Below are 13,463 nucleotides of genomic sequence, written 5' to 3'. Positions count from 1 at the left end.
AGTGTATGTGTGTGTGTTTTGGTGTATGTGTGTGTGTGTGTTTTAGTGTATGTGTGTGTGTGTGTTTTGGTGTATGTGTGTGTGTGTTTTGGTGTATGTGTGTGTGTTTTGGTGTATGTGTGTGTGTGTTTTAGTGTATGTGTGTGTGTTTTGGTGTATGTGTTTTTGTGTATGTGTGTGTGTGTTTTGGTGTATGTGTGTGTGTGTGTGTTTTGGTGTATGTGTGTGTGTGTGTTTTAGTGTATGTGTGTGTGTGTGTGTTTTGGTGTATGTGTGTGTGTGTTTTGGTGTATGTGTGTGTGTTTTGGTGTATGTGTGTGTGTTTTGGTGTATGTGTGTGTGTGTTTTGGTGTATGTGTCTATGTGTGGACCCACTTCTCCTCCGTGACCACGTGTCTCTCCGTCTTCAGGGCCTGCTCCAGGCTCTGGGTCTGCAGCAGCAGCTTGTCCATGGCCACATGATGCTGCTTCCTCTGCTGCTCCAGCTCTCTCTCTGCTACCTGCAGGGCCTTCATCCTGCTGCACAGCCTACACACACACACACACACACATCAACACACACATCATCTCTCTGCTACCTGCAGGGCCTTCATCCTGCTGCACAGCCTACACACACACACACACACACACACATCAACACACACATCATCTCTCTGCTACCTGCAGGGCCTTCATCCTGCTGCACAGCCTACACACACACACACACACACACACACACACATCAACACACACATCATCTCTCTGCTACCTGCAGGGCCTTCATCCTGCTGCACAGCCTACACACACACACACACACATCAGCACACACATCAACACACACACACACACATCAACACACACACACACACATCAACCCACACACACACACACACACACACACACACACACACATCAACACAGACATCAGCACACACATCAGCACACACACACACACACATCAACACACACACCGACACACCGACACACACACACACACATCAGCACACACACACACACATCAGCACACACACACACACATCAGCACACACACACACACATCAACACACACACACACACATCAACACACACACACACACACACACACACACACACACACACACACACACACACACACACACACACACACACACACACACACACACACACACACACACACACACACACACACACACACACACACACACACCCCTCTCCATATGATCCTATGCAGTTATGATAGTGGACTTCTTACTTTTCCTCCACCACTTTGCGCTCCTGTTCACTTTTATCCAGGCAGCTCTGTCTCTCGTTCAGTTCTCCTAGAAGAGACGTAGCCTGAGCCTTCAGAGCCTCACAGTCCTTGGCCAGCTGCAAACACACACAGAGGTTTAAACCTCTTACTGGTCAAAGAGATTTAAAACTTCTTATTGGTCAAAGAGATTTAAAACCTCTTATTGGTCAAAGAGATTTAAAACCTCTTATTGGTCAAAGAGATTTAAAACCTCTTATTGGTCAAAGAGATTTAAAACCTCTTATTGGTCAAAGAGATTTAAAACCTCTTATTGGTCAAAGAGGTTTCTGGTGGTTGTGTTCAGTGGGTGTTTAGGGGGAGATAGCAGGTCAACAATAGAAGAGGTGAACATCATCTGGAAGCTGAGAACCTGAAGATTAATTTGAGAGTTGAGTTGTTCTGGTCAAAAATATCATGACCGCTTAAAAAATCACCTCCTAAAACTGAGCCCGCTACGCCCTCTGTATCATTCCACCTATATCCATTTCTAACCGTACTTTGGTTAGTCTGACCTGTTTTCGGTTGATTTAGTTCAACTACACTGTAAAAACTGTTCCTTAGATCCAAGCAGAATAATGGAGGCAACATTTTCTAACTTCTTTTTTGAGGTTTTGTGACATTCTTGGTATTTTGAGTTGGGTAAACTTAGTAATATGTATTTGGCTGTAAACTCAAAAATTAGTTCAAGAAAATTGAGTCCGCTACGTTATCCGAAAAAAACAACATGGCGCATCATTCCCCCATCAGAACAGTAACAGGTTTACGATTTAAAACCTAAAGGTGAAGGTATTGGGGCCCAGGGCTACACTTGATATTGTAAAGGATGCTTTCTACAGTCCGCTATCTGTAAGTCCACACTGCAAAAAAAGAAAAGTTGGGTGAACTCAAAATTTCAAGGCAACAAACTTCGGTAAAATTTTAAGTTGGACAATTAAACTAAATATTTTAAGTTTTGTTTTTGAGTTTGCTCAACTCTGAATTCAGATTTTTGTCAACTCAACTGTAAGTTGTACTAACTTATAATTTTACATTGTATTAACTTTTAATCCTTACTCGTTACTGTTGTAATGCCGCTATGAAATGTCAGCTAATGTTGTGACTACAATTTTGAGTTAACATTGATACGCTAATGGCTACTCTTGTAGCTGTAACAAGCAGCGCCGCTAGCATCAGTTAGCCGCTAGCATCAATTAGCCGCTAGCGTCAGTTAGCCGCTAGCATCAGTTAGCAGCTAGCATCAGTTAGCCGCTAGCTTTCGCTAATGACCGAATTTCACCGCTTTCCTACATTTCCCAACAAAGAAATAAGAGTTATCAGAACTATTGTCCCTTGTTGTGAACCCCAACTTAAAGATATAAGTAACAACAACTCACCAACTTGTTTTTGAGCAGACAACTGGCTTCCTTTGTTGTGCTAACTTACATTATTGCCCTAAATGTCAATAATTTATATTTCCAAGTTTTACCAACTTAAATCACTGTTTTAGGCCAAAAAATACAAGTTGGCTTTTTTGCAGTGTAGTAGTTTTGATGTGAACATGTTGGATTGTGGAGTAATAAAACCAACCTGGGCACAGTCCTTGTCCTTCTGTTTGAGCAGAGCTTCAGTTCTGTCCCTCTGAGCTGAACTCTTCTGGAGGTAATCAAGCTTTTCCTCCAACTCACGATACCTGCAGACACAACAGATTCAGAACCATCTGTGTTATATCGAGATAATGAGATTATTAATTCGTTATCATGAGATAACAATCTTTGCTATATCGAGATAACGAGATAATAAGTCGCTACCACGAGATAACAGTGCATAAAAATAAAAATAATCCATAGGTGGAATGGTCTGTGTGTAAACAAGAATCTGGGGATCTTCCTAGTTTTTCAGAAATTAGAACTTTAGAGCACTTGTTGGAAAATAGCAATCATTTGTACAAGAAGCAACAAGTAATTAAATAGTATAAAATCCTGAGAGGAAACTGTCACTCAACAAAACAACAATATTTTGCACTTGAAGCACTGAGTATCTGAAGCTGTGTAGAATAAGATCCTGAGAGGAAACTGTGACTCAACAGGAAACCAGCAGAACAAGTTCTCGTTAGAAAGCAACAATCAGGTTCACACAAAGTAACTATTGTCTTTTAAATGTATCGTCTAAGATATAAATAAACTATGGAGCCATTCTGTTGTTATTATTATTATTAAGTTTATACGTATAGGTGAAACTAATAAGCAAAACTCTGGACCACACTACATTAACTTGTCTGGGAACTTTATTGATTACAAAAAGTTATTGTTTTTTCAATTTTGCAAGTACTTGAATACAAAATACTCAAATACGAAAATAACTTGCCAATAAATGCCATTTGTCTATATGCATGATATACATATATATATGTATATGTATATACGTCTTATATACATATATATATGTATATATGTATATATATATATACATATACACACATATATATATATATATATATATACATATATACATATATACACATATATACACATATATACATATATACACATATATATACATATATACACATATATACATATATACACATATATATACATATATACACATATATACATATATTCACATATATACGTATTTATATGTGTATATACTCAACTCTCAACTCAACTTTTATTTTGTAAAGTACAAATTTGTGTAAAGTGTATTTGTAAAGCACTTTAAAACAACCACAGCCACAACAAACAGAACAAGAGACAATAAAATAAATAAAACAGGAATAAACACTCAAATAAATAGTTTCATTGCTTTTAAAAAAAAACAATAAATAAAAGCAAACCATAAAACACTAAAAACAAGAGCAGAGCGTCATGCGTGGTTAATATATATACATATACATATATATATATATATATACAAGTGTAGTGGTAGCAAATCATCTGATGTCAGAATCATGTCAGAGAAGAGATGACAAGTTTGGTTTTGAAACAAAATTTTGAACTTTGAATTTTGAGCCATGTTGGTTTTGAAAAAGCTGACTCTTCAGAAACAAACAGATATGGAAGAAAATTCATCTCATTAAACTGAGCTTGAAGTTGTAATATAACGTAGTGTGGGCAGTAAAATATTGTTATGAGGCAACTGTGTTGTTCCCTCTGCCGAGGATGTTCGTTATATATATGACAATCATCTTAAATATGTCTTAATTAAACAACAGATAAAAAGATGAAAAACCCACAATAAACAAACTGAGCACAACAATAACACAGGCCGGTAGCTCCAGTAACAGAAGAGACAGCGCTGCAGAAAGGAGTCATGCACATAGTGACAGAAAGACAGAAATAAAGTCATGCACATAGTGACAGAAAGACAGAAAGAAGTCATGCACAAAGTGACAGAAAGACAGGAAGAAGTCATGCACATAGTGACAGAAAGACAGAAAGAAGTCATGCACATAGTGACAGAAAGACAGGAAGAAGTCATGCACAAAGTGACAGAAAGACAGAAAGAAGTCATGCACATAGTGACAGAAAGACAGAAAGAAGTCATGCACATAGTGACAGAAAGACAGAAAGAAGTCATGCACAAAGTGACAGAAAGACGTCATGCACAAAGTGACAGAAAGACAGAAAGAAGTCATGCACATAGTGACAGAAAGACAGAAAGAAGTCATGCACATAGTGACAGAAAGACAGAAAGAAGTCATGCACATAGTGACAGAAAGAAGTCATGCACATAGTGACAGAAAGACAGAAAGAAGTCATGCACATAGTGACAGAAAGACAGAAAGAAGTCATGCACATAGTGACAGAAAGACAGAAAGAAGTCATGCACATAGTTACAGAAAGACAGAATGAAGTCATGCACAAAGTGACAGAAAGACAGAAAGAAGTCATGCACAAAGTGACAGAAAGACAAAAAGAAGTCATGCACATAGTGACAGAAAGACAGAAAGAAGTCATGCACAAAGTGACAGAAAGAAGTAATGCACATAGTGACAGAAAGACAAAAAGAAGTCATGCACATAGTGACAGAAAGACAGAAAGAAGTCATGCACATATTGACAGAAAGACAAAAAGAAGTCATGCACATAGTGACAGAAAGACAGAAAGAAGTCATGCATAAAGTGACAGAAAGAAGTCATGCACATAGTGACAGAAAGACAAAAAGAAGTCATGCACAAAGTGACAGAAAGACAGAAAGAAGTCATGCACATAGTGACAGAAAGACAGAAAGAAGTCATGCACATAGTGACAGAAAGACAGAAAGAAGTCATGCACATAGTGACAGAAAGACAGAAAGAAGTCATGCACATAGTGACAGAAAGACAGAAAGAAGTCATGCACATAGTGACAGAAAGACAGAAAGAAGTCATGCACATAGTGACAGAGAGACAGAATGAAGTCATGCACAAAGTGACAGAAAGACAGAAAGAAGTCATGCACAAAGTGACAGAAAGACAAAAAGAAGTCATGCACATAGTGACAGAAAGACAGAAAGAAGTCATGCACAAAGTGACAGAAAGAAGTAATGCACATAGTGACAGAAAGACAAAAAGAAGTCATGCACATAGTGACAGAAAGACAGAAAGAAGTCATGCACATAGTGACAGAAAGACAGAAAGAAGTCATGCACATAGTGACAGAAAGACAGAAAGAAGTCATGCACATAGTGACAGAAAGACAGAAATAAGCCACACCGAGCTGTGGGCTCACCTGCCCTGAGTGGCCTGAAGCTGCTCTGTGAGTTTAGCCAGGCTAGAGCTGGGAGAGGAAGACACAGAGAGGAAGAGGAGGAGGAGGAGGAGGAGGAGGAGGAGGAGGAGGAGGAGGAGGAGGAGGAAAACATCTCAGAGGTGAGCATCTTGTTAAGAGGAAGAAAGGCAGAAGTAAAAGAGCATGCAGGTTTCCTTTCACTGCAGATTAATATACCGTCCACCTCCAAACTGTTGGAACAGCCGGGACAATTCCTTAATTTACTAAAAACATTTGTGTTCAACATCAAAAGATGAATATGAAACAAGAGATCAGCATTTTAACTAGGGTTGTCAAAAGTATCGATACTCAAAAAAGTATCGATATTAAAACGTTGTATCCAGATACAATACTAATTTTCAAAAGTATCGAGTATCTGAAGCTTGTTATCATAGTTGCAGTTTCTTTTTGCACAACTGTTTTTATTATAAATATTTATCCTGTGGTTCTGTTCATTTTTACATGTTGCATTTTTCTTGTTAATAAAAATATTTCTGTTAAATTTTGGGGTCTTTGTTTTTATCCTGGTGGTATCGAAAATGGTATCGAGTATCGAATATTTTCCTGAGTATCGGCATCGAGTTGAACATTTTAGTATCGTGAAAACCCTAATTTTAACTGTTCAGATATTTGCACCGAGATCTGTTAGAAGATATCACCGTTTCTAAGGGAACGACTCATATCCAGCAGCATGCACCCCCGGGAGAATATTTTGTACATTTATAAGTAAAATGCATCAATTCACGTAACATTTTTTATAGAATATTTGTTATCCTACTGTGTCATTTTTAACTGCTGTCACCAGGCCTGGAACTAGGGCTGGGCGATATGGCCCTAAAAGAATATCATGATATTTCAGGCTATTTTTGCGATAACGATATTCTTGACGATATTAGGAAATACTTAAAAAGATATAGAAAATATGATTATTTTTTTAGATTGTATAAATAAATAAAAATCTAAAATGTAGTCTGAAGTGCAAATCTCAACGGTTGCCAAATACAAAAAAGTTACTCTTGACTCGTATGACCAAATAATAAAAATAACCGGGTTCCGGGGGCATATTTTAATTACTTTTTGTAAAGGAGAATAAAGGTTCTTTTATGTTTTATTTAAGGCATCTTATTTTGACAGTCTTCTTGTAAATTCTGTGGTGGATTCTGTTAACACACTGTGCTCTTTTTTTGAAAGCTGCATGCGTTTAGCGACAGGAAGTTATTCAGAAGAGTTAGTTCCAGTCAGTTTAGTGTGATTAAAACAACTTTAATTGTTAGCTAATGTTAGCTCGCGGCTACTGAACGGCGTATGCAGCAGTGTGTTTGGACCTCTGACGGCCCCGACAGGTTGATAGGATTTAGTTGGGCGGAGAGATGATGTGGGGGCGGGACTGATACCAGGCGGCAACCTCCGGGTCTGAGCAGGGAGGCAAACCAGGAAGTGCCTTAAGCTGCATTCTACGGAATATTCCAGCAGGGGGCGCTGACGGAGGCTGCAAAAGCATTTTGGTCCATTCATTTCAATACAAAATTAGAAAACTTGTCACTTGATTTATTACCTCAGAAATGTTTTTTAGGACAACACTATTATTATTATTATTATTATTATTATATGGTCTCGATCACTAGTAAAAAATCTTCTTCAAGACAATCTGATGTTAATAGTGTAAATAATGGCCGGTAACATTAGCCGGTCTCGCATTAGCCGGTCTCACATTAGCCGGTCACATTAGCCGGTCTCACATTAGCCGGTCACATTAGCTGGTCACACATTAGCCGGTCGCACATTAACTGGGCACATTAGCCGGTCACATTAGCCGGTCAAATTAGCCGGTCCAATTAGCCGGTCTCACATTAGCCGTCTCACATTAACTGGGCACATTAGCCGGTCACATTAGCTGGTCACACGTTAGCCGGTCGCACATTAACTGGGCACATTAGCCGGTCAAATTAGCTGGTCACACGTTAGCCGGTCGCACATTAACTGGGCACATTAGCCGGTCAAATTAGCCGGTCAAATTAGCCGGTCCAATTAGCCGGTCTCACATTAGCCGTCTCACATTAGCTGGTCCCACATTAGCCGGTCACATTAGCCGGTCACATTAGCCGGTCCCACATTAGCCGTTCTCCGGTCAGTAGCGACGGCACAAAGTGTCAAACCGAGGTCAACAGAAAGACGCCATATTAACCCGTTGAAACGACTCATATCTCCACCCAGTGGTGAGGAAGAGGACACGTTCCGTCAGATTTCGTCAGTTGTCTCAGAAGTCTGATTAGGCGCCATAATCGATTTTTAAGCGTAGCTCGATTAAACTGTGCAGGTAAACGCACTGACTGTCAGCTGTTTTAGGGTTTTTCTTTACTGCTCTCACAATGTTCCTGTCATCCACTGCTGATGTGGTCTACCAGATTGACGTCTGTTGCTCAGTACATCAGTAGTTTCTTTCTTCTTCAGGACACTCCAATAGGTTGTACCTATGGCCAGTGTTTGTGCAATGGCTCTGATTCATTTTCCATCTTCTCTCAGCTTCAGTTTTTCTCCCATAGCCAGCTCTCTGGCCTTCATGTTGGTTTACCTTTTTGACCATAAATGCAGTTTGCACAAGTAATACCTCAGACATTCAGCGCTATTTATTGTTTCAATAATCAATGTAACAGGACAACAAAAAACAGGCCCTGAAACGACCTGGTTAACACTAACTGTTAGTATTTTCTACTATGAGGGAAATGTGTCCTACCAGTCGGAGGAGTGCTGAGCCTCAGAACGATGTTGAACCGCCTCCTCAGTCACACTGCTTGCCTGTCAAACATTCACAAGTCTTTTAGATTACAGATAAGTAGCAGCTGTAGAAGTCAATAATAATGATGTGATTGAGACAAGGAGAGGAGACAAGGAAAGGAGACAAGGAAAGGAGACAAGGAGACGAGACGAGGAGACAAGGAGACGAAAGAGGAGACTGGAGAGGAGGCAAGAGAGGAGACAAGGAGAGGAACAAATCAGTTTGCATTTCACTTTATCTCTTTGGCTTTTGATTTAGTTTGGATACAAAAATCCCAATAAATCTCAACTGTGTTCGGATTTATACTTTAAGGAAAGAAGGAAACACAAAGTCTAAACAATAAAAACACAAAGACCTGATAATTAGAGTCAAATGTGTTCTAATAAGTGACTCTTTACACAATAATCAGGTTTATTTTGTTGCAGTTTAGCAATGAAATTAGAGCTGCAACTAATGATTATTTTCATTATGGATTAATCTGTCGATTATTTCAACGATTAATGGATTAGTTGTTTGGTGAATAAAATGTATAAAAATATCAATGAGTGTTTCCAAACCACAAGATGACGTCCTCAAATCTCTTGTTTTGTCCACAAACCAAAGAGATATTCAGTTGATTGTCATAAAGGAACAAAGAAACCAGAAATATTCACATTGAAGAAGCTGAAATCAGAGAATTTGGACTTATTGTCTTTGAAAAAAACTGCTCAAACCAATTATTCCATTATCAAAATAGTTGACGATTAATTTAATAATCGATTATTGTTCGATTAATCAAATAATTGTTGCAGCTCTACTCCTGATAATTAGAGTCAAAATGTGTTCTAATAAGTGATGCAATAAGTGTTGCCGTATAGCAATGAAACTATGATCTTTTTATGACCAAATTTGATCTTGTATCCAAACTGTTGTCCTGTAGTTAATTGGTGGGGATGATCATTAGATCTGTGGGACATCTTGGACATATTTGGACCCGTTTGAGTGCCGGTGTTACCTGAATAAAGGCATTTTGACTGGTTTGACTGGTTTGGTTTCGTTACCTGAGCCTGAGCCAGTTTAGCTCGTAGCTGGTCGATGCAACGCCTCATTCTCTCTCTCTCCTTCTCCCCCTCCTCCCTCTCCCTCTCCAGATCTTCATTCTTCCTCCTCAGCTCCCTCATCCCTTCCTCCAGTTTCTCCTTGTGGCTCTTCAGTAACTGGAGGAACTCGTTGGCTCCCTCTACAGGCTGCAGGGAGAAAGACACAGAAGTGACAGCAGCAGGGATGAATGGATGCAGGGGAGGTGATGAGAGGAGGACAGAGACAGAAAACCTTCACCCTGAGCTGGAGGACTGGAGGACACCAAGCAGGAGGGAGAATACACCAAACAAGCTTTACATATGGAGACATAGAGGGATTTAAAAGGGATAAACTGGTGGATTACAGCCTGGTTAATGTGGTGCTCCAATCACAGGGTAAAACGCAAAGAAGTTTCTGGTGCCCAACTACCATTGAATCCAGAGCTTCTGCTTGGAAAAAACGTAAAAAACACATGGGTGTTCTCAAGATTTATATTGGCCGATATATAAAACAGCTCTTCATAACAGACTGGTGCTGCTGTAACAAACAAAACAAATATTCTTTTAGACTCTGTTTCCATTCAGCAGTAACCTGTGGTCGAAAATGCGTCTCTCCTGCAGATCTAATGAAGCTCTTTCTACACCAGTAGTCCACCAACCACCAGGGGGCGGGGCCGTGTTTCTCCCCTGAAAACAGCCTGGTTGCTGATTGGCTAGAACGCTAAGCAGGATGTGACGCAGTACTGGACGCCACAACAACACGCGACATTTGTAAAAGCTGGTGAAGCAGTGTTGGTAACTTAGGAACTTTGTTGCTATATTTAGCGACTTTTCAGATCCCCTTAGAGACTATTTTTCAAAAAAAACGACTGGAGACAAATCCAGAGACTTTTTCTGGTGTTATTGGAGACTTTTGGAGACTCGTTCTTACTCTTCTTAACGAGCCGCGGGAAATTTCGTTAAGAAAAGTAAGAACGAGTCGAAGCAGGATAGTCCTCCTGCAGCAGTCTCTCACAGCTGCAGTCACAGAGCCGGAGGGGATGTTAACCCCTTAGCGACCAGTCTGCAAATTACTAACAGGCTAACAGGCTAACAGTTAGCTCTGTAGCAGTACAGTGTGTATGTGCTAACAGGCTAACAGTTAGCTCTGTAGCAGTACAGTGTGTATGTGCTAACAGGCTAACAGTTAGCTCTGTAGCAGTACAGTGTGTATGTGCTAACAGGCTAACAGTTAGCTCTGTAGCAGTACAGTGTGTATGTGCTAACAGGCTAACAGTTAGCTCTGTAGCAGTACAGTGTGTATGCGCTAACAGGCTAACAGTTAGCTCTGTAGCAGTACAGTGTGTATGCGCTAACAGGCTAACAGTTAGCTCTGTAGCAGTGCAGTGTGTATGTGCTAACAGGCTAACAGTTAGCTCTGTAGCAGTACAGTGTGTATGTGCTGCTGCTGCAGGAGGTGTTCACTTAGCGATCTCCGTTTGTTTACAACAAGCACCAGACACTCTGTGCACAGTTAGTTATGCTGGTTAATACACCATCACTATGTTTATGATCAGCAGAGACGCTGTGCATAATTAGCCATGCTGCGGGGAAGTGGACTCGGATCACAAGTCACTGAAGACGCAGCTACTGCAGGTGAGGACACTCGGACTGAGAGCTGATCAGTCAGAACACGTTGCTGCTAAATGGAAACAGGGTCTAAAATGCTGCGTGGTGATCAGATCAGGTTTATAATTAACAGTTCCAACTTGACAAGACGTCCCAGTGTTTTTCCAAGTAGAAGGTGAGGATTTCTAACTCTGCCTGAGAGCAGGTAAAGGTGGGGTGAAGCGTTTAAAGTGAAGGTGGGACCACCACAGAGGAAGAGTGGGGGGTCTGATTCAGGATGCAGGTAGCAGGCTCACCTGGCTGCTCCTCCCCCTGCCCATTATCTCCCCCCACACCTCTGAGAGAGAGCTGGAGGGAGAGGGAGGGCTGCTACTCAGGGAGCTTTGCACACTGGCATCTCCCTAGACACACGGACATACTCGTTATAGAAACAGGAAGAAATGCAGTAAAATGTAAAGAGAACCAGCCGGGGTCTCAGGTCTTACCAGGCTGCGAGGCGGCATGGTCTGTGTGTTCTGATCCGTCGGTTCAACTCGTTTCTCCCGCTGATCCAGAGTCTGAAACAACATACACAACATTTGGTGATTTACAAGCAGCCTGAATGGACGTTAATGCAGTGAGATTTGATGTTTTGTGGCTAAAAAAACGTTATGACAACCAGTAGGGTTGTACGGACAATGACAAAAAAAAGACACAAAATGACTAAAAAATTATGTAAAAAAAAAATATATGTAAAATGACAAAAGAAATATGTAAAATTAACCAAAAATGACACACAAAAAACTAAATGATCAGAAAAGGATGTAAAATGACAAAAAAAAGACACAATATGACTAAAAAATTATGTAAAATTACAAAAGAAATATGTAAAATTAACCAAAATGACACACAAAAAACCCAAGATGATCAAAAAAGGATGTAAAATGACCAAAAAAAAAGACACAAAATGACTAAAAAATTATGTAAAATTACAAAAGAAATATGTAAAATGAAGCAAAAATGACACAAAATGACTACGGACCAAGGTTAGAATAGTTTTGGATTTTTCATTAGTTTTAGTTTTAATTTCGTTGTGATTTTTTGTTTTCATATTCAGTTAGTTTGAATGAGTTTTTAGATTCTTTGCTAGTTTTAATTAGTTTTTATTTTTTGGGGAAAATGCTTAGTTTTAGTTTAGTTTTTTTTTTTTTTACTTACATTTTATTTACATTTTTGCAGCTTATACAGACATATATATACAAATTCACATTTAGTCTGCTATTTTTCATTTGTGATCTGCTTAATACAACATTAAAGCATATACATCAGGTCAAATATGTATAAATGATATATTTAAACAAAAGTAACACAAACAAACAATAAGTAATTAAATAATAAACTGTAAATGGAAATAAAACAAATTAAATGAAGTGAAATAAAGTAAAATGAAATAAAGGTAACTTGAGATTATTGCATTGATATGGTCATGGCAGGTCTCCATCTGTTAAAAATATATATTTTTTGGATAAAATCGCTATGTAAGTGCACTCCATTTTTGAAGCCTCAAGGAGGAAGTTATTTGTTCCATGCGATAGATTTCCCTGACCTTCTCAATCCACATTTTAGTTTAGTTTTTATTAGTTTTAGTTGTTTTGTAATGAGGTATTTGTTGGGTGCCAGATTCAATAAGGTCGCAATAAATGTTGGCTTTGATATGATACGTCTTCAGGTCCCTGCTGTAGAAGGTATGAGTGTAGACCAGGGGTCTCAAACTCTAATTACCTGGGGGCCACTGGAAGCAGTATAAAAATGATCAAAAAATTACTAAATAAAGACATAAAATGACAGAAAAAAACTAGATTACTTAAAAAAAGACACAAAAAGACAGAATTACCAAAAAATAAAATATACACAAAATTACCAAAAAAATACACAAAATTATTTTAAAAAAAGACACAAAATTACCAAAAAAGACACAAAATGACATAAAAAAAACTAAATTACTTTAAAAAGACATAAAATGACCAACTAAATTACTTAAA

General features: G+C 39.0%; 1 protein-coding gene across 4 annotated transcripts in view; it reads right to left on the bottom strand.

Annotated features, from left to right (window-relative positions):
• The window catches only part of ikbkg (inhibitor of nuclear factor kappa B kinase regulatory subunit gamma), a 34,036-nt gene that overhangs the window by 12,911 nt on the left and 7,662 nt on the right, over positions 1–13,463 (bottom strand). Inside the window, exons 4-11 of one of the 4 annotated variants that reach the window (XM_059332523.1) lie at positions 11,928–11,999; positions 11,739–11,843; positions 9,817–10,002; positions 8,735–8,796; positions 5,962–6,009; positions 2,837–2,939; positions 1,232–1,347; positions 376–528 (exon numbers count right to left, since the gene is read on the bottom strand). In XM_059332523.1, the coding sequence (XP_059188506.1) occupies positions 376–528; positions 1,232–1,347; positions 2,837–2,939; positions 5,962–6,009; positions 8,735–8,796; positions 9,817–10,002; positions 11,739–11,843; positions 11,928–11,999 (845 nt within the window). The remainder of the gene's footprint in view (positions 1–375; positions 529–1,231; positions 1,348–2,836; positions 2,940–5,961; positions 6,010–8,734; positions 8,797–9,816; positions 10,003–11,738; positions 11,844–11,927; positions 12,000–13,463) is intronic. The other 3 variants (XM_059332525.1, XM_059332524.1, XM_059332526.1) reach the window with 3 other exon arrangements.

The sequence above is a fragment of the Centropristis striata genome, chromosome 5 (assembly GCF_030273125.1).
Source record: "Centropristis striata isolate RG_2023a ecotype Rhode Island chromosome 5, C.striata_1.0, whole genome shotgun sequence".
Lineage (NCBI taxonomy): Eukaryota > Metazoa > Chordata > Actinopteri > Perciformes > Serranidae > Centropristis > Centropristis striata.
Note: the sequence above shows the minus strand (reverse complement) of the source record. Positions and strands in the feature narration are given on the sequence as shown.